Here is a 27,575-nt window from a genome sequence, read left to right as displayed (position 1 = left end):
TCCTTTGCATTTTCCCACAATTCTTTCCAGAATTCAACTGTGGCCTGCTTTTCTGGTTTTTCACTTTTGGTGTCACCATTCACATTAAGACTTTGATAAAAACGCCGTTGGTCTGATCGAAATTGCTGATTTTGTTTATATTGGATGATTCGTGCCTCATATCTTTCAGTTTTTCTAGCTGTTGCTGTTATCTGCTGTTTTACAATCTCTACAGCTTCATTGATGTTTCTTGTATCCAATCTATATCTTCTGATTAGCCGATCTATGATTTTGTTGTTTTTAAGCCGTTGCTCATGCATGTTCTTTAAGTTACTAGCATCTGCCCTTAATTTTTTGACTTTTTGTTCTAATCGGATTTTCCACTTTGGCTTTGATGCTTTTTCTGTTGTGTGACTAGGTACTTTGATTTTAATGCCTAGTTCATTAGTGACTATTACAGCTGCGCTGTACATTAACTGGTTTATTTCCAAGATGGATCCCGATTCAATTGTTGAAAACACTGCATTAACCATTTTCATGATAGGGGCCAAAATTTTCTTAGGCATAGTTTTTAGTGATGGTAAACGTTGCCTTTCCTCATTAAGTAGAAAATGCTCCATGATCTTATCCTTCAATTCTTTTTGTTTTTGAGTTAGTTCATCAGTTGGTTCAGTGATAACTGGTTCTAGTGGTGGTGGTGTTATTTCCTCCCCGAGAGCTTCTTCTGGGAGTTCTACTATAATGTCTTTAGTTGTGTCTTGAATATCAGTTATTTCCGCTTGTGATATTGTTTTTTTTTGGTTTTGCAATTTGCCTGAATTTCCTCAAGTACAACTTCACTAAACACTTTATTCCGTATAATAAATCGCCTTTGATTTGCTAGTCATTCACTAACATTTGAATCTGGATATTGTTGTTTCCATAATTCATACATTCTCTTTAAATAACCTCTTTTTTCTGGCTCTGAGTTGTAGTAACAGGCCATTATGGCACGGTTTTCATCTGCACTATATTTTTGTCGTTTTGTTGGCTGCTCCACTTGTAGCCCACTTGTCGACGGATGTCCAGGGACCCCAACATCCGCCGCGGCCCTTGTTAAACCGCACGACGACCGTTGCGGTATAAAATTTTTATTCGTTTCTTTCACCATATTGTATGGGTTGGCGGGTTTTTTTTAATGGGGCCAGTTGCCAACCTGACCCCAACCCTCCTCCTTTCTCATCCGGGCTTGGGACCGGCAATGGCGGAGTTGTTGTTGTTGTTGTTGTTGTTATTATTTGGTTAATCTTTGGTGAGATTCACAGCCTTTGGGGCTGGTTGGTAGCTCAACAGCTCGAGTTCTAACCTAGGACCTAGGAACTGTTAAGGTAACGTCGGAAGATATATGCTGTTCCAAGTAGGGTGGTTTTTTGTAGAATCAGAATGTTGAATTCTGATAAATTTAAAATTTCCAAATAACGAGGTAGCCCTTTAGGTATTGCTCCAAGGGCTCCAATTACAATTGGGATTATAACAATTACTACTACTACTATTATTATACAATTGTATCACAGCGGCCAGTTGTTTCGCCGGATTTGGCATTGGTTACTAGTCGGGTCCCACCCAGGGGCCTAGGACGTTGTAACGTATTTTCGTAATATTCGTGCAGATCCAAGCAGTGCGGCTTTTTGCATTTGACTGATGGTGATTTTGTCAATTTTTAACTGTTTTAAATATAATTCCAGTGCTTTTGGAATAGCACCCAGTGTGCCAATTACCACTGGAATTACCACTGCTGGTTGTGCCATAGTCGTTGAATTTTTAAATCCTGGTATTTTGCGATTTTTTAAATCCTGGTATTTTGCGATTTTTTCATGTTCCTTCTCAGCGACCCTGCTATCACCTGGTATTGCGATGTCTACTACTACTACTATTATTGTTGTTGTTGTTGTTGTTATTATTATTATTATTCCCCTTGTTTCCTATCTGGATAGCACTGCTATTTATTGTCATTGTTTCCTTCACCACCAGAATAGCTGTCTCTATGGGGAGACTCTTTGCAGCTGCCACACCTTACAAGCAGCTGCACAGAGATCTCCAAAGACATAGCCAAACAACTGCTGAAAGAAAAGGAATCAAAATAATTCTGTTTCTTCCTCCATGCAAATGTCCAGTTTAAATAAAAGGAAAGGCTGTTTGTAAAAGATGTGTTTTAATGTGTGCTGAATGCTGCTCCAAGACCTCAAATAATGAAGCATAGTTTTAAATAATGTTTTAAGTAAATATTTAAATAAATAAATGTTTAAATAAATAAATGTTTAAATAAATGTTTAAATAAATGTTTAAATAAATAAATGTTTAAATAAATAAATGTTTAAATAAATAAATAAATGTTTAAATAAATATAAATAAATAAAGGTTTAAATAAAAATAAATGTGTAAGTAAGTAAGTAAAAAGTAAATAAGTTTTTAAAAAATTTAGAACTGCATTGGAACCTAGAGTCGTAGGAGATTAGATATAAAAATAAAAATAGAGTCAAATTATATACTTTATAACAGTCATGAAGTACAAGGCAGCCAAAGTTTATCAGGTTTACAAGCGTAACATACAGAGAATGTGTGTATTACACAAACCCATTGCAGAGGATTACTGTGCCAATGTTCTTTCAACTGAGGCCGTTTTGAACAGGGAATTCTGGGAGTTGTAGTTTTAATGTATGGAGGATACCAACTTGAGAAAGTGTGCTATAGAAAACAGCAGTGTGTGTCCTTGGTTTGACTGTCCCTCCTGCTTCCTCAGTGCGGATGATGTGATCCTAAAGCCAAGTGGAACACAACTGACTGTGGAGTTCCTTGAAGAGAACAGCTTCAGCGTGCCTCTCCTGGTCCTGAAGAAGGATGGCCTGGGCATGACTCTTCCTCCACCATCATTCACTGTGCGTGATGTGGAGCATTATGTTGGTGAGTGCTAGGAGAGCAGCTTGATTGGCAGGCAAACGTCCACTGGTTACCTGAGGGAGAGCTCTCTTGCAAGGGCCAGCAGCATGAGGCTCTCTACATGCTTTGCCAGGCAGTTCCTACAGTATTTTTCTCACTAGTTAAGTTGAAGAGCCAAGGTGGCGCAGTGGTTAAATGCAGCACTGCAGGCTGTGATCAGCAGTTCACCGGTTCAAATCCCACCGGCTCAGGGTTGACTCAGCCTTCCATCCTTCCGAGGTGGGTAAAATGAGGACCCAGATTGTTGGGGGCAATATGCTGACTCTCTGTAAACCGCTTAGAGAGGGCTGAAAGCCCTATGAAGCGGTATATAAGTCTACTGCTATTGAAGAAATTGAAGTCCAAAATATCTACCACCTACTATTTTGCAGGCTACAGCTAGTACCATAGGCTGCAGAGAAAGCAAAAGGTCATTTTTTGCTAAAGGGAGTGTATTTTTTTTATATAAGGAAAAATATTATCTGGCATTAGTATTAGTCATTCACTTTTTATGCAGAGGTCAAATGACCTCTTATCAGAGATTGATGAAACAAAGCCACACTGTTTGTCATCATTGGCTGCTTAAATTAAGCTCATCCCTCAATTATCAACACTAATGAGGAATGTATCCACTTGAACTATGGCCAAAGATGTGGTTCTTCTCAGTCACTGCATCTCAACAAATATTCTTCAGTTTGCAGAAAAACTAAAGCTTAAGGAAGGGAGAGAACTGTATGTTTGATTGAACCACCGCTTGTTGCAGTCATACTGTTGGGTTTGCAAGCACATCTGTTTTATCATAGATGTATGGATACCCAAGTAAGGTTGGATGCATTTGGAAAAGTCATAAGTCTGCACTGGAGGACAATAATCCCTTCTACTGTCATATCCCAACAATTAGTATTTAAGGTATGGTGCAGAGGTGGGTTCCTACCAGTTCGCACCTATTCGGTAGAACCGGTTCGTCAAATCTACTGAACCGGTTAGAAGGGGTTCCACCAGTGGACCCGGAAAGCAGGCCACACCTACAGAAGAGGTTCCAAAATTTTTTGAAACCCACCACTGGTCCTTGGATATGATTATTCTACACTATCATGCTCCTATTTATAAAACTCAGTGCCTCTGTGAAAGGTAAGGATGACTACTGCGTTTGTGATGCAATCAGAACATTGCGTGTGTTGAAGTTGTTTTAACGCAAACCAAAGATGCCTTTTAAAAAACAAGTTTACATCATATTCTTATGCATGCCAGTGCTGTGTGTGAGGTAATTTAAGGTGGTTCTGACAAGTGTCGTCGGCATCTTCATATCCGTTCACATGGGTGGCAAGCCACTCCCATCCGGTCACATGGGCAGCAAGCCACTCCCACAAAGGAGGCCACACCCACAGAGTAGGTTCGAACAAGTTTTGAAACCCACCACTGGTATGGTGACTAATATTTAGGAGGCAACCATTAAAGTACAAGTATAATCTTTATTGTCATTGTACTTAAATACAACAAAATTGGTTGTTCATCAGTATTCATAACCACTGATCCTTCTAAATTTGCTCAATCCCCTTTCAGAGCAGTTCAAACTGCTGATAAGTGAATCATAGTTTAACTAATATCTGTGTAAAAATGTGTCTCCTTCTCTTAGTCTTTAGGGGAATATCCTAGAGAGAGGCAAGGAAAAAATATGTCCATGTTACCTGCGCTGTGCAAGATCTTTCGTTCTGCTATACAGTATCCATTTACCCTCCTTCATTCCAAGTTAGAGATTTGGAATGGTGTGATGCCTTACTGGTGAAGATGCTTGCCATCTACTCAGAAGGCTGAGAGTTCAATCCTAGATAGTGGCAGATGTTTCTCTCCTAAGGCACACACGCACGGACGGACGGACGGATGCACACCTGCTGCAAACTCCACATAGGTGTCAAGAAGGGTATCCAGCCAGTAAACGTTCAGCTCCATCCAGTTGCCCTAACTATCTACTAAAGGATCGTAAAAAGGGAATTATTCCAAATTAGAGACTTAATCTTGGTAATCTTTCTGGGGGGGTAGGTATTCCATTCCCCCTAAATATTGGGGCTGTTTTTTTTCTGCAGTTTTTCCAGCTCTATAATATCCTTAAGATCCAAGTGATCAGTGCAGTGTAACAGACTCGTTGCATCCCACGAGAGATATTCCTGAGGCCTCCTCAAATCTTCAGCTCTCGTTTCTTTTCACTTTTCTTTCTATTATCTGCAGATATAAAGATTTGTATTTTCTGCAGATGTAGAAAGGTCAAGCTATCCTTCTTTTCTTGTCCACTAGAAGAAAATCTGTTCCTACCCTTTGCTATTCTGACTGAGAGCACAGAGATCTTGGAAAGATTGACAAGGAAATGAATGTTTCTTTCATCATAAGAGATTAAACTGAATTAAGAACATATTCTTTATAGCTTCCTTGCTTCACTTTTCCACAGGAATTTGTGGCTTATGATGCTTACAGTGCAAAAAAGACAAAAGACCCAAAATTAATCTGTCAGAATGTCAGCATAGGAATTAAATGTCTTCTTGTATTTATTTGTTTTCGGCTGCTGTTGGCTAACAGCAATCATCAAATCCAGGCATGTGGTGGTTATAATTACTGAGCTGATGCTCAAGTTTAATTCAGCTACTCAATAATGCTAGAAGTTGTATCTATTTCGACAATATCTGGACAGTTGTAAGTTCCACAGCCTTAACTCCCAAGTTGTAATTACGGGCTCAATAAATCCAGGCCTGAGAAAATGCTATACGGGCCCCTTTGCTTGGAGAGTTGCTGGTATTTTGCCAGATTGCTTACCCACACTTTGCTCAAAGAAAGCAGATGCCGGTTAGCCTTGCCTGAGCCTTGCCTGAGTTCCTAACTATTATTCTCTCTTTCATAGGAGATGAGTAAGAGGCTTTCAACCAATAGCAGTGATTGTGTAGCTGTAGGCTAAGGCCTCCTTGAACCTCTGCAGAAGTTTTTCATAATCCCACATTGGCTTAGTTCAGACATTACTTTGAGTTATAGTTTGTTCTAATGATAGCTTGTTGAATAAGTTATAGTGCCTGGGTTCACACAGCTGCTATGTCAAAACCAGACAAAAGACATTACTGCTGAGATTTCTTCACAAATTCAGTTCACTTACCATCTTATCTTCTTCCGGAGCATGCAGTTATCCAAAACTGTTGGGAATATTCCCTGAGCTTCCTTGTTTTGATGCAGGGAATCAAAAAAGTATGCAGTATAAGGCATCATTGTTTCTTAATTATTCCTCAAACCCAGTACAACTTATGGTAGATTAAGGCAACTTAGTGCCCTCCCGATGCTTTGGACTTCAACTTTTATCAGTCCCAGCAAAGGGCAAGCAAGTGTGAGTTACAGTTCAGAGAATGATAGATGACATCAGCCTGCCTGCCTTCCCTAAAGGAGACGCGGTGTGTAGCATATTCTTAAATGCATAAGGAAATCCTTCTTCCCCTGTTGCCAGCTGAAATGCTATTGTTCAAAGTGAACGTAGCTTCCGCTGTTGCTTTTGTGGATGGCTGGCTCTCCCTCCCTCCCTAAGAATGGCTTATGCTAATAGGCAATCCACGTGCAGCATCCTAGGTGGCGCAGTGGTTAAATGCAGCACTGCAGGCTACTGCTAGATCAGCAGGTCAGCGGTTCAAATCTCACCGGCTCAGGGTTGACTCAGCCTTCCATCCTTCCGAGGTGGGTAAAATGAGGACCCAGATTGTTGGGGGCAATATGCTGACTCTCTGTAAACCGCTTAGAGAGGCCTGAAAGGCCTATGAAGCGGTATATAAGTCTACTGCTATTGCTATTGCTATTATGTAGAACCCGAGCATTTGCATGAAGGCAGGGTTTGGAAAGAGAAAATCCTTAGCTGAATTTTGAAAGTAAGAGTAGATAAGTATGTGTGTACTAAGTAGCTTAGCAACCTTTGACAAAATGGCATTCTGGCCCTTGAGTATAAGCAGCAGTTGCTGACCAAGGTGCTGGAGGAAAGGACCACTAGAGGGAGATGCTTGCATCACTAAGCTTCTGATGAGTTTGTTGCCTGCCCCACAGTGTATTTCAGGGGTGTGACTCAGGGAAATATGGCTGCTGCTGCTGCTGCTGCTGCCACCTCCTAACTGACTTGCTCAACAGGAGGTGTATCTCTTTCTTAACAGGTGCAGACAAGGAGATCGATGTCATTGATGTGACACGCCAAGCTGACCTCAAGATGCGCCTGGGTGACTTTGTCGGCTACTACTGCAGCAGCCGCCGAGAGAAAGTGCTCAATGTCATCAGTCTGGAATTCTCAGAAACCAGGTAAAAAATTGCAGGGAAGGTTGCAAGAAAGGGTGCATGAGCCTGTAAAAACAGTCCAGTTATTTTTGTTCTATGCGCCATCCCCACCCGCGTTGGGAGAGCCTAGATCTACAAGATTCTGTGTTTTGGCATCAAGATATATTATTTCCCCCAGGAATGGTTTTATTTAGCTGAAGGGGATACAAAGAAGTCCTCCATTCTGTTCCATCCTTCAAATGGGTCGGGGGGGTGAAGGGTAATACAGGCCGAATATTCTGAGAAATCAATCACAGGTAGTCCTTGATTTACAACTGGTCACTTAACGACTGTTCAGAGTTGTGACTTGCCTGGAAAAGGGGACTTATGACCTAAATCCGAATCCCTGATGGTCAGGAGCCCCTCCCCTCCCTCCCCTAGGGTCATACGACTGCAGTCTGGGTGCTCAGTTGCAGCGTCAGACAGTTCAAACCGTGCCACGGTAAATAATGGGTTCGCTGAACGAACTGCCACGTTCACACAGCCAACCACTGGGTTCGCTTAAGGACCACTGCAAAAGAGCATAAAAGCAGGTCGGTCATGTGACTGACCCGTTTTACAACGGCTACGGCTGACAAAATAATGAGCAAGCTCTGTTACAGTTACAACTCAAGCACTACTTTTATCGTTATTTGGAAGGCACTGAGTTGTAATTATTCCCTTTCTCACAAATGAGGATGGGAATGTGACGTAGTGGTTAAATGCAGCACTGCAGGCTACTTCAGCTGACTGCAGTTCAGCAGTTCGGCTGTTCAAATCTCCCCGGCTCAGGGTTGACTCAGCCTTCCATCCTTCCGAGGTGGGTAAAATGAGGACCCGGATTGTTGTTGGGGGCGATATGCTGACTCTGTAAACCGCTTAGAGAGGGCTGAAAGCCCTATGAAGCGGTATATAAGTCTAACTGCTATTGCTATTTTTCCTGCCATATTTTCCTAGAGGCAATTGGGGGGGAAGGGGGAGGAACAAACCATGGGTTTAAGCATCAGTAGGTAGTCTCTCCACTAGCCACCCAAAAGCGTTCTCAGGGGTTGTTTGGAAGGAGATGAGGTTGTTGATTTACCTTTCCCATTTTTCAGGTTGTCTAATTTGGTGGAGACACCAAAGATTGTGCGCAAGTTGTCCTGGGTGGAGAACCTGTGGCCAGGAGAGTCCGTCTTTGAGCGTCCCAGCGTACAAAAGTACTGCCTGATGGGGGTGCGGGACAGCTACACGGACTTCCACATTGACTTTGGGGGCACCTCTGTCTGGTACCATGTCCTACGGGTAAGAATCCGGTATATGGGATAGAAGGAGGATCCTTATGCAAAGCTTCAGAACTGGCAGAATGCCTTGGTGGATGTTTGAATGGTCTTCCCACGGCATCTTTGTTTTCAAGGTTTTCTCGTATTCATTGCATTCTTTCTTTTTTTTTAAGTAATCTTTATTAGTTATACATTTTTTTAAGAGTAAAACATACAAATACAAATACAATTTTAAACATACAACCCCCCCTTCCCCCTCCCCCCCCGCGGTGACAGTCATTCACAGCCCAACTTTTTTCTTTCCTTCCTGATTGTTAGGTCTCTAAGCCACATCTTCTCATTACAAAATTCAGGGATCTATTACAATACCCATGTTCACTTTTGACTTTCCCCATTTTAAGTCCCTGCTGTTCTCCTTGTCGCCCACATATACCATAAGTTCCAGCTAAGGTAATGTTCCGTTTCTCCTTTGTCCCTCAGCCAACCCGTCATTCTGTCCATTTCTGCACATTCATAGATCTTTTTAATTATAGCATCTTCCGACGGTATGGTAGTGGATTTCCAAAATTGTGCATAAGTTATTCTTGCGGCCACAATTATATGTAGGCTCAAATGCCATGTTGAACTGCTCATGTTTCTGGTTTAATGCTTAGTAGAAGGTTCTCGGGTCTCCATTCCATGCTTGCCCCGGTAACCTCTTTTAGCCATTTTTTAATCCTTTTCCAGTATTTCGTGGCCTCAGTACAGAATATTGCATTCATTCTTGCCACAGGTGGTCCAGGTTGTTGGGATGTACAGTTGCAAGAAAAAGTATGTGAACCCCTTGGGATTACGTGGAGTTTTGCATGAATTGGTCATAAAATGTGCTCTGAACTTCATCTAAGTCACAACAATAGAAAAACACAGTCTGCTGAAAATAATACTACACAAACATTAGATGTTGCCATGGTTTAATTGCACATAACATGTAAACATTCACAGTGCAGGGAGGAAAAAGTATGTGAACCCTTGGACTTAATAACAGGTTGACCCTCCTTTGGCAGCAATAACCTCAACCAAACGTTTCTTGTAGTTGCAGATCAGACCTGCACAATGATCTGGAGTAATTTTGGACCACTCCTCTTTCACAAAACTGTTTCAGTGCAGCAATATTCTTCGGATGTCTGGTGTGAATCGCTCTCTTAAGATCATGCCACAGCATTTCAATCGGGTTGAGGTCAGGACTATGACTGGGCCACTCCAGAAGGCGTATTCTGTGCTGTTGAAGCCATTTTTGTGTTGACTTACTTGTATGCTTTGGGTCATTGTCCTGTTGCATCACCCATCCTCTGCGGAGCTTCAGTTGGCGGACAGATGGTCGTATGTTTTCCTGCAAAATGTCTTGATAAACTCTGGGATTCATTTTCCCATCAATGACAACAATCCGTCCAGGCCCTGAGGCAGCAAAGCAGCCCCAAACCATGATGCTCCCTCCGCCATGTTTTACAGTGGGGATGAGGTATTGTTGTGACTTAGATGAAGTTCAGAGCACATTTTATGACCAATTCATGCAAAACTCTATGTAATCCCAAGGGGTTCACATACTTTTTCTTGCAACTGTAGCTGCCTTTCATGGCTTCATAGTGACAGTATTATTATTATTTTTCTCATTAGTTTCTGACAAGGATTCTTGTTAAAAGGGCCCAGAGGCATTTTGTGGAGGTGTCGGCATGAAGAAAATGTACTGAGTCCATAGAAGAAGGGATGAAATGGTTTTAATGTATCCATTTCTCATGATTTAAGATGAGAGCCCAGTTGGTGTAGTGGTTAAAGCGTCAGACTAGAAATTGGGAAGTGATGAGTTCAGACCTGTCTTAGGCACAAAGCCAGCTGGGTACTTTGGGCCAGCCACTCTCTCTTGGCCCTAAGAAGAAAGCATGGGCAAGCCACTTCTGAAGTCTTGGCAAAAAAAAATATAGCAGGGACTAGTTCAGGCAATCGCCAGGAATCAACACTGACTTGAAGGCACATGTATGTTTTAAGAAAGGTTTCTGGGGATGATGGTAGTTTAAAATCCTGCACAGTTTGGGGAAGAGTGGAGGATTTATTTTTGGATTCTATCTGGACTAGGCCATGAAATGTTGGCTTATAATTGCAAAAATGTGTTTATGCCACCAAAAGACACATTTGGATGATAATTGCAGAATTCAGCACCTGGAAAATCTCTGCTGTCATTTGCAAACTAGTCAAATTTGCAGCTGTAGCCTAGAAACAAAGTAAAGATCTTCAGCAGCCAGAAAACCGAACGTTAGCACACTGTATATCATCACGTCCTTCATTATGAACTGTGTAAAATATAGAAAGTTATGCAGATGGTCTTACTTAACACACCTCTTCTTTAGAATTGTTCTTGGCCCAGACCTTCCGTTAACCTTGGCATGCACTGTGGTCTTTGATTTCCTTCATGTATGAAGGATATCTGGTCTTGAAAGTTATAATGTAAAGAAGAAGAAGAAGAAATTGTGCCAACATTTGTAAAAAAAAAAAAAAAGAATCATGCAGAGAAAACTTGGTAAAATTATTGGGTAAGATTATCTGTGGGACAGCCCAAGCGGACTCAGACAAGGAAGGTGTTTGTAATTCTGTTACTCTTCAAATGCTGCCTCTGAAATGTGAGGCTAAGAGCATTTTTTCTGGCCTTGGAACAGTCTAATTGTCCATGAGACATGTCCCCCCCCCCCCCATGTAAAGATTAGTGTCGAAGTACCCAATGTCTCTGTGCTTTATTGCATCAATCTTCCCCTTATTTATGTGCACCTTGTTTCTTCGGCTCTTTATCATTTGGGAAAAAGACGGAGGAGACTTAGTGGGGAAATTTATTGTGTATCCTTCCCCACAGGGAGAGAAGATCTTCTACCTGGTACGTCCCACTGCGGCCAACCTGACCCTCTTTGAGGCATGGAGCAGCTCCTCCAATCAGAATGAAATGTTCTTTGGGGACCAAGTGGATAGGTGCTATCGCTGTCCTGTCCGCCAGGGCCAGACCCTCTTCATACCGACAGGTAAGGGCCCCCTAAAGCCAGGTTGACCATGAATGCTTTACGAGTTGACCCATATATCATTCCCAGTCGGCGTCATTCCTCCTATTGTGGTTCTTGGGCATTTGATTTTCTCTTTTCTGGGCTGTTTCTTTTCCCGTAGCTTCCATTTTGTGTGACAATGTGTTGATCACTTAGGGAAAGGGCTATTTATAGGTAAAGGTTGAATGCTGGCTTGTTTATTTCTTTGAGTTTTACAGGCCACCTGACTCCAAAATTACTATGGGTGGGTTAAAGCAAGGGGGAAAAAGAATAAATAAAAAGAGACAAAAACAGGAAAATCCTGTGCATTTGCACAAACAAAAACACCATCATCAAGCTCCATATTACAAGGCCTGGGAGGGAGAGACATGGATCTCAGCAAGGATATCCTCCCACGGGGTAGGACACATGACCAAGAAGCCCTGCTCTCTGATTGGCATTGGATGGCATTGCTTGGGGAGACCCAAACTACTGACTCTGCCCAGTGTTACCGGATGGGTAGAAAGCATGGAAGATAATAGCCGGGTCACGTAGAGTAGCTAATGCCTTAAGCCAGGGGTGAAATTCAGCAGGTTCTGACAGGTTCTTGAGAACTGGTAGCAGAAATTTTGAGTAGTTCGGAGAACTGGCAAATACCACTTCTGGCTTGCCCCAGAGTAGGGTGGGAATGGGGATTTTGCACTATCCTTCCCTTGGAGTGGGGAGGGAAGGGAGATTTTGCAGTACCCTTCCCCTGCCATGCCCACCAAGCCACCCCCACAGAACCAGTAGTAAAAAATTTGAATTTCACCCTGCTTTAAGCCCTTTTTCCCCTTTGGCATTTCAGGCCAGAAACAGCTGTTTTTCCTCTTTCCCAGTCGGTCAATGTTCTTGAGAAGCTATTTACCATCTTACCACCTCTTGTCCTTCCAGGGTGGATCCATGCTGTGCTGACCCCCGTGGACTGCCTGGCCTTTGGAGGCAATTTTCTACACAGTCTCAACATTGAGATGCAGCTCAAGTAAGCTTGGATGGGAGCAATTGGCCACCATTGAGCATCTGGGGAAACTATCAAGGGAAAAGCCAAAACTCGGGAGTAGAGGGTGGAGGTCCCAAATTCATCTTTCCACTTCTCCGAGCTAGTCTGGGAAAATTTCCTTCTGAAAACCCTTAAGTGAGTTATTGAATTGAATTGAATTGAATTTATTGCATTTATATGCCGCCTTTTTCCCCAAAGGGGACTCAGGGCGGCTCACAATCCAAGTCAAGGGAAGGGGGTACAGATAAGGGATAAAAAAGACGAACAGAACAATACACAATTTAAAAGCACACAACAACCATACCATTCGAGAGGGGGGGCAAAAGCTCTTTAGCCCCAGGCTTGTCGGAACAGCCAAGTTTTAAGGGCTTTGCGGAAGGCCTGGAGAGTGGTGAGAGTTTGAATCCCCACGGGGAGCTCGTTCCAGAGGGTCGGAGCAGCCACAGAGAAGGCTCTCCTCCGGGTAGTCGCCAGTCGGCATTGGCCGGCGGATGGAATTCGGAGGAGGCCTAATCTGTGGGATCTAATCGGTCTATTGGAGGTAATTGGCAGCAGGCGGTCTCTCAAGTACCCAGGTCCAATACCATGAAGGGCTTTATAAGTGACGACTAGCGCCTTGAAGCGTATCCGAAGACCAATAGGCAGCTAGTGCAGCTCGCAGAGGATAGGTGTTACGTGGGTGAACCGAGGTGCACCCACGATCGCTCGCGCGGCTGCATTCTGGACAAGCTGAAGTCTCCGAATGCTCTTCAAGGGCTGCCCCATGTAGAGCATGTATTGCTTACTAATGTGGATGACACTAAAGCAGAGATGTGGATGACACTAAAGCAGAGAACGCAATGATCTGGCCTGGCATAGCATCATTTCTTCAGAGGATCCTGGATGTAAGAGTATAAACACCTGGAAGCATACCAAACTCAATATTGGTTGAAGAATTAAATACACATAGACCTCGACTTTACAACCATGTGTTTAATGGCCGCACAAAGTTACGATGGCACTGAAAACAGTGACTTATGACTGGTTTTTACACTTATGACCATTGTGGCATCCCCCATGGTCATGTGATCAGAATTCGGGCGCTTGGCAAACTGGCATATATTTATGACAGTTGCTGTGTACCAACCATGTGATCATCTTGGGCAACTTTCCCAGCTGGCTTCTGAGAAGCAAAGTTAATGGAGAATGCCTCATGTAATCCTAGTTGCCTAATGAAGTGCTGACTGGAACCCAGGAGTAAGTCAGCGGAATGAGTGTTTAGTGCCTAGATAGCTTCTTATGGCTCTTGATTGGTAGCTGTTGACTAAACCATCCGAGGAGAGGAGTCCAGCAAATTAGCATAATTTACAGAAGCAATGTCCTCTTTATGGAAGATGTTGCATCCCTTCTCTCCCTCCCTTCCTTCCTCCCTCCCTTCCTACCTAGGGCTTACGAGATTGAAAAGCGTCTCAGCACAGCTGATCTCTTCAAATTCCCCAACTTTGAAACGATCTGCTGGTACGTTGGCAAACATCTCCTGGATATCTTCCGAGGTGAGTTTTGAGCTTGCCTGTTTTTAGTATCCCCCTTTCTCCCTGTGGCTCATGAGAATGGCCACTACTGATGCTCTCTCCCTCTCTCTCTCTCTTTCTCTTTCTCCTGGCAGGCCTTCGAGAAAACCGTAGGCACCCAGCTGCCTATTTGGCTCACGGGGCCAAAGCCCTCAATACTGCATTTCGCTCCTGGACTAAAAAGGAGGTAAATGATTGAGAGAATAACTCATACTTGGGCTGGGTAACAATCAGGACCCAGAAGGTCCTGGAAAAGGGGACGTAGAACTTGGATCCGAAGTTCTGACAGTTCCTCCCCCCCACAATCCCAATTATATGACAGCTACTTTGGGAGCTGGGAAACATGGCCATATTTACTGCCGTTTGCATTGTCCCATGATCATTGACTATTTTTTATAATGTTTTGCCAAAACCTGGCATTTCGGGGAGGGGGGGTTGGCAAAACCGTGCCATAGCAAACAGTGGGTTTATTGAACAACTGTGGTGCTCACACTTATGACCACTGCATTCATTTAGCAACTGCCACAAAAAAATATGGAATTGGGTCATTCATGTGACCAACCTGCTTTACAGCCATTATGACTTGTAACTCCATTATGGTCATAATTCGAGGACTATCTGTAAGACATTTCTTGGAATGGGAGACTGATTTAGTGGAGAATATTCTGTCCCAGGAGCAGTCCAGAGTGGCTCAGTTATAGGTTATAGGCTGACGACCTCAGTCATCCAGCCAGGGAATCCTAAGAGTCATAGTTCAGCATGTCTAGAAAGCAGTAGGTTTAGGTTTATTTAGCTTGTATGCCGCCCTACTCCCGGGAGACTCAGGGCGGCTAACAATAAGAAGGGAAGGGGGTACAAAAATAAAAACAACAATTAAAAATTCAGCAACAGTCATAACATCGGATGGGGCTGGATAATTCAACAGCCTCAGGCCTGCCGGAACAACCACGACTTAGTTGCTTTGCGGAAGGTCGGAAGGGTAGTAAGGGCCCGGATCTCAACGGGGAGATCGTTCCATAGGGCCGGAGCAGCCACAGAGAAGGCCCTCCCCCGGGGAGTCGCCAGCCGACATTGGCCGGCAGATGGAATCTGGAGGAGGCCTAGTCTGTGGGATCTAATAGGTCTTTGGGAGGTGACTGGCAGGAGGCGGTCTCTAAGGTAACCAGGTCCGATACCATGTAGGGCTTTAAAAGTAACGACTAGCACCTTGAAGCGTGTCCGGAGACCAATGGGAAGCCAGTGCAGCTCGCGAAGGATAGGTGTAACGTGGGTGTACCGAGGTGCACCCACAATCGCTCGCGCGGCTGCATTCTGGACTAGCTGAAGTCTTCGAACACTCTTCAAGGGCAACCCCATGTTGAGCGCGTTACAGTAATCCAGTCTTGAGGTGACGAGGGTGTGAGTGACTATCCGAAGGGCCTCCCGGTCCAGATAGGGTCGCAATTGGTGCACCAGGCGAACCTGGGCAAAGCCCCCCCTGGTCACAGCAGACAGATGATGTTCTAGAGTCAGCTGCGGATCCAGGAGGACTCCCAAATTGCGAGCCCTCTCTGAGGGGCGTATAATTTCACTCCCCAGGCTGAGAGATGGAATAGCTGGACCATCCCGCTATTGGCGTAGATTGGAGAAAGCCTTTGTGCTCTTCAGCGATGTTTCAATTTTGCAGAGAAAAGTAGACTAGATATTATTCTTCCCAGGCCTTGAGTGAGCATGAAGAAGAAATTCCTGGGACAGTTCGTCCAGCACAACTCATCAAAGACCTGGCCAAGGAGATCCGACTGGTGGAAGTGAGTATCAAGAGGCTCGTTGGTTTTTCTACTCTTCGGTTGAAAGCATCTCTCTGTGAGAAGCAAAGTGCCGAAACATATCTGGTGGTGCACATCTTACAACTAAGCCTAAGAAGACCCTGCTTTGGGTTTTGTGGAGAGATCAGTGTCTTGTTTAACAGGCTATTAGCCAAGAATATTGTATCCTGCAGTTCTAATGCTTAAAACCACTCGTTTTCTACCAAGAAAATATACTTGTATGGCTCTGTTGCTTAATAATGCAAAATGGAACGTTTATGAAGGTATTTTGCAGGCTGTTTATCGATCTCACTTTGTCCCTTGAAATTGAAAGTTGTAGCCTCTAATGGCCATCTTTCTGGCCGGCAGGAATCTCTTCTGCAAAGCCATTCCCAAACTGCATTCAGGCAAGGAACAGCAGCCAAGGACAAACCTTGGGAAATGCTTAGTTCGGGTTTTGCTTATCTGCATGTTAAGTGTCCTGTAGGACAGTGGTCTTCAACCTTGGCAACTTTAAGACTTGTGGACTTCAACTCCCAGAGTTCCTCAGCCAGCTTTGCTGGCTGAGGAACTCTGGGAGTTGAAGTCCACAAGTCTTAAAGTTGCCAAGGTTGAAGACCACTGCTGTAGGAAATAGGGGCACCTCACATTAGCCCCTGGCACAGCAGTCTGAAGTGTTAGTGGCTTTAGGTCCCCGGTGTGCTCAGAGCAGCCACGGCATAGTCTGTAGCCTGGCTGTTTATACCACACCGCAGAATAAATATTCTGGCCCTTCAACTTGTCTGAGAGGGTTTGAAAGTTTGTGCTCTCAGTCCCAAAGCGGCAGACATCCACAGCCTTTGTTTTTTTCTAAACAGCTACCCTACTTGCCCTACTCAACAAGAAAATCTGTGCAGAGGAATCCGCTAAGAGTCTAAGCGACACGTTGTGACAAATTCTGAGCTTGCACAGTTGATACTCTTGTGACTGGGCTTGAGAACAGAGTGTATGTTTTCGCTCCATAAAGTTGCAGGTTCTTTATAGAAAAACCCGAAGCAAGCGATCTTAAGAACTCCCTTTTTTTGCCTTCTGCTTTTAATCTCAGCGAGCCCTTTTCCGTCTCTCTTATCAGTTGGCAGTATTTGTTCATTGGTGTCTGGGAAGGAGCTGGACTTTATCTTAGCAAGCCCTGCCCCTCCCCAACCCCCCCACCCCACCCCACCCCCAGGAAAATTGCAGCTGTGCTGCTGTGTTGCTGAACCCCAGCAGGGGTTTGTGATGCTTCCTTGGGGGCGTTTGTGCTCTCACTCCTCCAGGATATATTCCAGCAGAACATTGGGAAGACTGGCAGCCCTTTTGGCCTGCAGAGAGTCGCCCAGCCTGGTGCAGCAGCTGCCAAAAAGGGAGATCAGAGTCCCAAGGAGCCGGGCAAGAAAGGCAGCCGAAAGGATGCTGCATCCGTCAAAGCCCTGGAGCTGGAGTTGCTGCGCAAGTACAAGAGGCAGCAGAGCTTGAAACGTGCAGAGAGTCCCGGCCAGGAGGAGGTGAGGTGCCAGGGGTGTTGCTGTGCACGCTAAGTGGGAGAAAAGGTGGAGTGGAGGTGGTCCCATAGGGGGGGATTTAGATTTAGATTTTTAGATTTTATTTATTATTTATAGGCCGCCCTTTTCCCTAAGGGGACTCAGGGCGGCTTACAATTCATAGGAGGGGGAGTGCAAGACAAAACATAAGACAATACGTGAGTAAAAATAGAAATAAAATAATAAAACACAACATTCATTCAACATTCGGGTGGGGCGGATTAGAATCTTTATCCCCAGGCCTGACGGGATAGCCAGATCTTGAGGGCTGTGCGGAAGGTCTGGACGGTGGTGAGGGTGCGAATCTCCACGGGGAGATCCAAAGGGTCGGAGCTGCTACTGAGAAGGCTCTCCTCCGCGTAGTCGCCAGTCGGCACTGACTGGCAGATGGAACTCGGAGGAGGCCCAATCTGTGCGAACTAATAGGTCGAAGGGAGGTAATTGGCAGGAGGCGGTCTCTTGGGACCTGGTTGGGCAGCACCTGGGCTTCTTAGTGGCTTACGATCTGTCCCTGCCCCTCTCTTGCCTCCCGTGGTCTCAGCATATACCGGCCAACACTCTTTGTTTTCCTTGCCCAGTTTGACTTGCCAAGTTCCAGCCTGGATGATACAGATGGAGAGCCTGATCTGACAGAGGAAGAGCTGTCCGTGGTGGTGGCCAATGGTCGAGGCACCAGGTTAGCCTCTGGAGATGGGATTTTTTGGGGGAGGGGAAGGACAGAAACAAAGAAGGTGACCTAGATTGGTAACCTGTGATATTTCGGTAATGCTGATCTGTTCAGATTCCTAGCCACCTGAGAGCCATTTTTTTTTCAGCATGAAAGAGATAGGCAGCCAGCAGCTGAATCGGCCCTTGGCAGCCCTCCAGAACTGCCCTCCAGTGTGTGCACACCAGGGGTGGGTTTCAACCGGTTCGCACCGGTCCCTGCGATCCGGTTGGTCGCCGAACCCGGAAGTAAGTAACTTCCGGGAACGGCGAAGCCCCCCCCCCCGCGCGCGCGCGCCCGCACACCCGCACCCGCTCCTTACCCGGTTTTTACAAATTCTGCGCTTCCACGCATGCGTAGAACGCATACAGCGCCTGCACGATCCTCCAGAAGCAGCTGGAGCATCGCGCAGACGCTAGTACGCGCGCCGCATGCGTGCGCTAGGACGCCGCACGCGTGCGCGAGGACGCCGCCGGCCTCATTCCAACCGAACACTCTGGGTCAGCAGGGTATGACATAGACATTGGGCAAGATGGAGCTTTCCACTTCTGCTTTTCAAGCAGCTCCTCCTTCGTAAGCCATGTTGGTGAGCAGATGGGCCATGCTGAGAAGAAAGAACCATGCCAAAATCCCCTTTGCTGTCAGCAGGGGTGGGGAGTGGGGGTGGGGGTGGGCTTAAGGCCAGGATTTGAGAACCTAGAAGTGAGCAGATTGGCAGGTGGTTACAGCCCAAGTTTGTTGCAAGAGATGGTCCACATTTAAAGATGAGTTGCTGGTAAGAAGAATGTAGAGTAGCCCAACATGGCACTGGACTAAGGTTAAACCTCGTGCTTCTATGTTACCCTCTGGAGGAACCTTTTGTTACCTTGAGTGTATTTTTGTTGTTATATCGTTCCTACCCAGCAACCCTTCAGGGCTGAGAGAAAGGTGAATCTTCCAAAGTTATAATAAACAATAATGGGGACAAAGGACCTTTCTTGTACCTTTTCCAATTTGAAAAGAGTCTGTTAAACTTCCATTGACTATGATTTGTGCTGTTTGCTGTTGGTATATTGCTTTAATTGACTGTAAAAAATTAAAGGTGAATCTGAATGGTGACCACCCTATGCATGAAGGCAGAGCAGAGATTTGTATTCCCCATGCGTAGGCTAAACGCATGGCGAATACGTAGGCTAAACCCAACATCATAGCTTCAGAAAGGTGACTCTTACTTACCAAGAAGACATCTCAGTGTTTAAGAAAAATAGTAACCCTTTTCCCTACCTTTGTAGGGCTGATCCAAAAAGGAGAACAGAGAATATGTTATGGGCTGCATAATAACTTCCAGTGAGTAGATCATCAGATCAGGTCAGCCTCGTCAGTTCTGGTATTTCTCCTCCTCCCATTCCCCCACCCCCCCTTTGGACAGGAAAATCAAAGCCTCGGAGCGCATCCGGAGCCACAAAGGAGCACATATGAGAGCCCCACCCAGCCCCTCTGATGCAGAAGCCCCAGATATAGACTCTGAGGAGGATCTGCAGATCGACGAAACGCCACGCAGGGAAAGGAGGAATCTGCTGCTGCACAAGAAGCTTTCCAGTATGTGGCCCCTTCCATCCATGCTTGGTGGCTCTCTAGGGTGGATGCATTTCTCTTGGGTTGGGCAAATACAGTGGTGGGTTTCAAAAATTGTTCGAACCTATGTGGGTGTGGCCTCCTTTGTGGGAGTGGCTTGCCGCCCATGTGACCGGATGGGAGTGGCTTGCCACCCATGTGACCGGATATGAAGATGCCGACGACACTTGTCAGAACCACTTTAAATTACCTCACACACAGCACTGGCATGCATAAGAATATGATGTAAACTTGTTTTTTTAAAGGCATCTTTGGTTTGCGTTAAAACAACTTCAACACACGCAATGTTCTGATTGCACCACAGACGCAGTAGTCATCCTTACCTTTCACAGAGGCACTGAGTTTTATAAATAGGAGCATGATAGTGTAGAATAATCCTATCCAAGGACCAGTGGTGGGTTTCAAAAAAATTTGGAACCTCTTCTGTAGGTGTGGCCTTCTTTCCGGGTCCACTGGTGGAACCTCTTCTAACTGGTTCAGTAGATTTGACGAACCGGTTCTACCAAATAGGTGCGAACTGGTAGGAACCCACCTCTGGACAAATACCTCTTCCATGTTCACTCATGCCAACTCTGGTCATGCTTTTGGCTGTCTCCTTCATCTCCGCTCCAAGCCTTCCTTCCAAATGTCTGTCTGCTAAGAGCTATCGGCATCTTCATTACGAATTGCTTATGTGCTTTCAGGCACTTCATTGTAATGGCAACAACTATTAACCACCAACACACCTTATTGTTCTGTGGTTAACACTGTCACCAATCCATGAAATTTATTTTACAAAAACTAAAGCTGGAGTTTTAGAGAAGCTAAATTCTGTATTCCGTGCTGTCGTCTTGGTTTTTAAGCATAATTTTTGGAGTGTGATTACAATTTAAAATGTGACTTTGCTGTTCTGTTTTCTTTTATGAATGATTCTTTTCTTCTCTTCAACTTCAGTAGTGGTTGCCTAAATTCCATTCTCTTATTTCATCTTTGACCTTCTACTTTCATTAAAAGAGGTTATATAGTTTCTATACCTACTTCAGATGGTTTATGGGGGCACTTGTTGACTTCCAAAGCTTAGGTTGTGTCCCTAATTGTTTATCATTATTATTGATTTATAAAATGGCAAGTGAGTCCTATATATGTTTTCTTGGCAGTAAGTCCCACCATGATTTTACAAGGCAGATTCCTATGTAGATGAGTGTGTAGGGTAACTGTTATCTAAACCACAGTTTTCAGGGCTGATTCCTAGGCTGGTGGGTATCTATACAGATACCACCATTATCTGAGTCACAAGAGCCACATATGTCTCTTTTTGGAGAATTAATACATTTCTGTTTGATTCACAGCTTGTGTGATTTGCCAGCCTTTCCTCGGTTTCCAGTGACATATTTTAACATCTATGTTCTTCCAATTCCAGAATTTCCTCGGAAACTGCCACGAGCCAAACCCTGTTCCGACCCAAATAAAGTGCGAGAGCCAGGGGAAGTAGAATTTGACATTGAAGTAAGTCTGGCTACACACGATCAGGATTGTGGAGTTGTGACAACTGGGTAGGGTCACCTTCTAGGAGTGGGGGGTTCATTGTGACGTGAGGCACTTCTAGCAGTTTTGGCTCAGGATGCATTTTTAAAAGCTTGAAAAAGTTACCAAGTGCTGAATATCTTCCCTGCATCCTGGAGTCATTTTGTTTAGCCCTGACTCACCAGTCAGTCTTAAGGACAGAGTTATTACTCTGTTAGACTCCACCAAACTGTACTATAGTTTCTGTGGTGCCCAGATGGCTAGATCCCACCTCACAAGATTGTTGTGGGAAAATAGGAGGCACGAGAACTAGGCACATTCGTCACTTTGAGCTATACACAAACAAGGATGAAAGATAATAACGATGATGATACCCATGATATTTTCTTGGCAGCAATATGGACATAGTTTTCACCATTGCTGCCTTCTGGAATATTCTTTTTGACTTACACCCATTTGAGGACATCTGTGCAGTTTCATACTCAAAGGTTACAAGATCAGCCAGGTCCTGTCGCCTGATAAGTCCTAGAGCGATAATATAAAATAATCCCAACAGCTACAGTAGCTAAGTGAAACCAATTCAAGTAGAAATGGTAATGGCATTTTAAGAAACATTTATTTTGTTGGTCATATCGGTAAAGGTCCAGCTTTTTCCCTGAGGAATATTGTATTGTATTGTATTGTATTATTTGTATGCTGCCCTTCTCCGGGAGGACTCAGGGCGGCGAACAATTCAAGGGGGAAAAAGGGGAACATAAAAAGACAAAATACAAATAATAAAGGTAGACAACAGTCGCACAACCATACATGTCGAGAGGGGAGGGAACTCATCACCCCCAGGCCTGCCGGCAAAGCCAGGTTTTGACAGCTTTTCGGAAGGCCTGGAGAGAGGTGAGGGTCCGAATCCCTGCGGGGAGTTCAATAATCATGTACAGTTTTAAACGTGACACTCTCCCTCTGTCTAAGGAGTCACTGCAGTAAGGAATGAGAGCCGAGGTGGCGCAGTGGTTAAATGCAGCACTGCAGGCTACTTCAGCTGACTGCAGTTCTGCAGTTCGGCTGTTCAAATCTCACCGGCTCAGGGTTGACTCAGCCTTCCATCCTTCCGAGGTGGGTAAAATGAGGACCCGGATTGTTATTGGGGGCAATATGCTGACTCTGTAAACCGCTTAGAGAGGGCTGAAAGCCCTATGAAGCGGTATATAAGTCTAACTGCTATTGCTATAATCACGGGTCCAATAGAAATGTTGGTGCTCTTGAGCTGCACATTGTCCTCAAACGATGCTCATTTTCTGCTAGCCTTTGAACTATTGTGCTGCTGGAGCAGCTAGGTAGGATACCCATTAGCCTAGCAAATGGGCCTCCTGTTAAAACTGGATTTATTTTGTCTGCAGGAGGACTACACCACCGAAGAGGAGGAGGAGGATGCTTCTGGTGATGACCAATTGGAAGGCAGCAGTAGTGCTGGTGGGATCCTGGACCTGCTCAAAGCCAGTCGGCAGGTTGGCGGTGCTGACTATGATGAGCTGAGGTGAGACGGGGGTTGGTGGGTTTCAAAAATTGTTCGAACCTACTCTGTGGGTGTGGCCTCCTTTGTGGGAGTGGCTTGCCGCCCATGTGACTGGATGGGAGTGGCTTGCTGCCCATGTGACTGGATATGAAGATGCCGACGACACTTGTCGGAACCACCTTAAATTACCTCACACACAGCCCTGGCCTGCATAAGAATAGGATGTAAACTTCTTTTTTAAAAGGCATCTTTGGTTTGCGTTAAAACAACTTCAACACACGCAATGTTCTGATTGCACCACAAACGCAGTAGTCATCCTTACCTTTCACAGAGGCACTGAGTTTTATAAATAGGAGCATGATAGTGTAGAATAATCATATCCAAGGACCAGTGGTGGGTTTCAAAAAATTTTGGAACCTTTTCTGTAGGTGTGGCCTGCTTTCCGGGTCCACTGGTGGAACCTCTTCTAACCGGTCTGGTAGATTTGACGAACCGGTTCTACCGAATAGGTGCAAACTGTTAGGAACCCACCTCTGGACGGGGGCCTGAGGAGGTGTGTGGGGAGTGGCTTGAAATCCTTCAAAAGCCCTTGATTCTGTTTCCTGGGATGAGTGTGTGGCAGGCCAGACCATGGGGCCTTTTGGAACTCTGCTATTTCCAGCAAACCCCAAAGCCTTGCCTGTTTTGTTTGGCCTGCTGTGGAGGAGGCACCAGAGCCATGTACAGCACAGCTTGATTTTAACAATTAGTAGTGGACCTTTTTTTTTTTTTTTTAGCCCTGGCAAACCGCTTTTTAATGCTTAAAATAACAATATTTTTAACATTTCAAGTAGGCTCTCTGCCCCTCTCATCAGCAAATGAGTTTTCTGGTGAGGAGGTAACCGAGTCTTGTGGGGCTTCTGTTTTTGCTTCAGAGTGAGGAGCCAGAGAGTTCCCTTCCAACTGTCCCTTTGGGAAGGCACCTTTTCCACCTCAAACTGTTAGGATTTTACCTCAGGCACATGCAGGTGCAGGAAATACACCTATAGGCCCCTCAGGCAGTGGATTTCATAGGTTTCCCCCTCCACCAGACTCAAGGGAGGAAGCAAGGAGGGGGGTGCGCCAGGTGAGTCTTTTTGATCACCAGTTGACAGAGACCTGCTGCTCCGTCAACAATTTGCCATATGTTGAAACCAACATGAAACCCTTTCACGTTTTCCGTTCATTATACCTGAGAGGGCTTTGATGACTTAGGGATTTAGAATGGACGAGTTTCAGATCTTTCTTTCTTTCTTTAAACAGCTTTATGTCTGTTTAAGTAGATTTCACCTTCTACCATCCAGATTGGTTAGATCACAATTCCTCTTCTTTTTTTAGCCTCTATAGGAAGCATTCATACGAATGCCCAAGTTGCAAGAGAAATCATGAAAGCATATTCCGAGGTAATATTTGAGCCATGATGGTACAGTGGTTAGATTGCAGTATTGCAGGCTAACTCTGTCCCCCGCCAGGCATTCGATCCTGACAAAGCTCAAGGTTGACTCAGCCTTCCTTCCGGGGTGGGTAAAATGAGAACCCAGATTGTTGAGGACAATAGACTGACTCTGTAAACCGCTTAGAGAGGGCTGTAAAAGCACTATGAGGTGGAATATAAACCTAAGTGCTATTGCTATTGCTGTTTTGTCAGTGCAGTGAGTATGACCTGTCGAAGGGTGCTGAGAAGTGTTGTTGTTCACAGGTCTGTTGGATAAAATCATGTATGTTGTGTCCCAGTGCTGATACAATAAGGACTCACTTCTATTGTCTCCGCAGTGATGCTCCTGCATCTCCCAGTACTCAGGAAGCCATCCAAGGCATGTTGTGCATGGCCAACCTCCAGTCGTCCTCCTCGGGAGGGGCCTCCAGCTTGCAGGCCTGGTTGGCAGCTGGGCATGAACGTGGCTCTGCGGGAGCCTCCGGCACACAGCGCTCAGGAAAGAGACCCATCAAACGGCCCGCTCATCACAGCACTGACAGCGAGGAAGAGGCCAGCATGGATGAGCAGGAGAGCCTGGGAGCCTGTTTTAAGGATTCTGAATACAGTAAGGAATGGAAAGAGATTTACTATTCTGTTGGAAGGTTCGACAAGAAAAATGGGGCTTTTGGGGCAGAAAAGTTAAAAGGCTGCTTGAAATCGATTGATTGATTGATTTGATTTTACTGATTTTACTTTATTTGTATGCCGCCCTTTTCCCTGGGGGGACTCAGGGCGGCTCACAATTCAAGGGAAGGGAGGAACAGACAAGTTACAAAACATAACATGAAGATCATACACCATTAAAAGCACAACAGTCATACCATTCGAGTGGGGCTTTAGTCTTTAGCCCCAGGCCTGTCGGAACAGCCAGGTTTTTAAGGCTATGCGGAAGGCCTGGAGGGTGGTGAGGGTACGAATCTCCACGGGGAGTTCGTTCCAGAGGGTCGGAGCAGCCACCGAGAAGGCCCTCCTCCGGGTAGTTGCCAGTCGGCACTGGCCAGCAGATGGAATTCGGAGGAGGCCTAGTCTATGAGATCTTATTGGTCTAGTGGAGGTAATTGGCAGTAGGCGGTCTCTCAAGTACCCAGATCCAATACCATGAAGGGCTTTGTAGGTGACAACTAGCACCTTGAAGCGCACCCGGAGACCAACAGGCAGCCAGTGCAGCTCCCGGAGGATAGGTGTTACGTGGGTGAATCGGGATTGGCCTGCAAGAGTGCTGGGCATTGCAAAGTATGGATCTTAATATACACCTACTCCACCTGTACAACACTTGCAAAGGTGGAACTCTGGAAGTCTATTGCAATTCTTTCACTGTTCCCTATATAGGTCCTCCCATGTAAAAACTCCACTGTCCTGTTGTCCTTGGTTTAGTGGTCTCCGGAGGTGTGAGGCTAGCACAGTTTGAGTGGAAACTTCAACACATCTGAAGGACATCAAATCGGGGAAGGCTGGAGAATTGGCCTGCAGTGCTTAGATTGTGCAGAGCCTCTCCCAACCAGCTTCCCATCTCTCATGCCAAACTGTTCTCTTTCTAATGGTTTTCTTGCTCCTACCTCAGCAGTGTATTATGCCACTGAACTGGATAGATGACATTTCAATACTAGCCACTGGTTTAGGAACATGCCAGTTTTTGTAGAGCTATTTGGATTTGTCTAGCTGGAAACTGCTGTAGTTGTGCTGAGTTTCCTTTCCCAAGCAGGGAAAAATACAAACGAGTGGGCATTTCTGGCCTTGGCAGCAATCCTGATGGCTTTTAGAGCTGTGCAAGAAGTTGAATGGACAGGCAAAGTGTCTAGAACGAGGAGCAGACCATCGCAGTGGTTAAATGCAGCACTGCAGGCTACTTCAGCTGACTGCAGTTCTGCAGTTCGGCTGTTCAAATCTCACCGGCTCAGGGTTGACTCAGCCTTCCATCCTTCCGAGGTGGGTAAAATGAGGACCCGGATTGTTGTTGGGGGGCAATATGCTGACTCTGTAAACCGCTTAGAGAGGGCTGAAAGCCCTATGAAGCGGTATATAAGTCTAACTGCTATTGCTATCTTGTAAACTGTTGGAGGTGTCACTCTGGCTTGGAATTCAAGACCTTGTAGAGAATTTGGTCTTGTTTGATTTCTGGACTTCCTCTTGCAGAGAGGAGTCTTTGTCCTTCTGCATGGGGAGAAGCTGCTTTAGCCAACTTAATTCATCCTCCTGTTTTTACAGACTTTGCTACTCAAAATTATAACCAAAGCCTTTTGGTTTTCTGCAAGTACCGAACGTGTCCCCTTATCTTGGTTTAAAAATTATTGCATCAGAAAGTTTCATGTTTTGTGAAAAGGAGCTACTTATTCTATAATACGTGAAAAGATATCCGGTTGATAAAAATTGAGCAGAGAAATACTTATGGTTATGGCGATAAAGCATTTGTCTTCAGAGAAATCTAGCTTCCCTTCATGTACCCCAATCACAGTTTCTTGTTTGCGCCTCCCATATATTCAGACCTGAAAAATTTACAATTCATGCCCAACTGCGTTCCTCTCTCTGTAGTTTACCCCTCCTTGGAATCAGACGAGGATGACCCAGCCTTGAAGTCACTGCCAAAGAAGAAAAAATGCACGGATGATGCTCCGTGGAGTCCTAAAGGTAACCATCCATCACCTGTAACAGATGGTGTGCATTTAATATGATTCTATTCAAAGGGATACCCAAACACAATTCCCTGGGAATAGTTCTTCTAAAAAGCAAATTTCTAATCCTTTTCCACACGAAAATATACCTGAAAGTGTTTGAGATGAAAAATGTAATGAGGATTCTAACGCAAGGAGAATTGCTGAGGACTTTCATACTATACTTGAGGATGGGATTTCATTGTGCAAGCGCTGATCATTGACTATCCCAGGCGCCAATAATTTACAGAGTGAACTAGGTCGTAATTCTTGGAAACATACAAAGCACAATGGTATGGACATAGAAGGCAAGTGAGATCCATGTAGAAGAATAACATCATGGCTTCAAAATCTTAAGAGGCTGGTTTGGACAAAACTCAACAGCACTTTTTCGTGCAGCTGTTGGTAAAAATAGGATCACCCCCATGATCGCCAACATCCAATGACGGATGGCCCAAGAAGAATGGTCATAGAACTTACTTTTTGTTTCTGTGATGTATGGAAAGACTATTGGTTGGAGCAGTGAGTTTTCTCTGCTTAAACCAAAAACTGCACCTGAATTGCAGCTTTGCCTTATTACAGTTTGTAGAAATGCCTGGGAGCCACAATTCTGAATGTGGAGATCTTTCTG

The 27,575-nt window shown here is 45.0% G+C and overlaps 1 protein-coding gene across 2 annotated transcripts in view; it reads left to right on the top strand.

Moving 5' to 3' along the window:
* Positions 1–27,575, top strand: part of PHF8 (PHD finger protein 8) — a 46,102-nt gene that overhangs the window by 8,069 nt on the left and 10,458 nt on the right. For both annotated transcript variants that reach the window (XM_087710813.1, XM_087710812.1), the window contains exons 4-18: positions 2,759–2,919; positions 7,101–7,242; positions 8,334–8,520; positions 11,377–11,539; positions 12,470–12,557; positions 14,001–14,107; positions 14,221–14,312; positions 15,823–15,912; positions 17,205–17,432; positions 18,047–18,144; positions 19,583–19,752; positions 21,188–21,273; positions 22,686–22,822; positions 24,593–24,861; positions 26,826–26,921. In XM_087710813.1, coding sequence (XP_087566939.1) covers positions 2,759–2,919; positions 7,101–7,242; positions 8,334–8,520; positions 11,377–11,539; positions 12,470–12,557; positions 14,001–14,107; positions 14,221–14,312; positions 15,823–15,912; positions 17,205–17,432; positions 18,047–18,144; positions 19,583–19,752; positions 21,188–21,273; positions 22,686–22,822; positions 24,593–24,861; positions 26,826–26,921 — 2,114 coding nt within the window. The remainder of the gene's footprint in view (positions 1–2,758; positions 2,920–7,100; positions 7,243–8,333; positions 8,521–11,376; positions 11,540–12,469; positions 12,558–14,000; positions 14,108–14,220; positions 14,313–15,822; positions 15,913–17,204; positions 17,433–18,046; positions 18,145–19,582; positions 19,753–21,187; positions 21,274–22,685; positions 22,823–24,592; positions 24,862–26,825; positions 26,922–27,575) is intronic.

This window comes from Thamnophis sirtalis, unplaced genomic scaffold, assembly GCF_051295495.1.
Source record: "Thamnophis sirtalis isolate CommonGarterSnake01/CBP01778 unplaced genomic scaffold, rThaSir2_p1.2 scaffold_3, whole genome shotgun sequence".
In the NCBI taxonomy this organism is placed as follows: Eukaryota; Metazoa; Chordata; class Lepidosauria; order Squamata; family Natricidae; genus Thamnophis; species Thamnophis sirtalis.
This window is presented reverse-complemented; position numbering and strand designations above follow the sequence as displayed.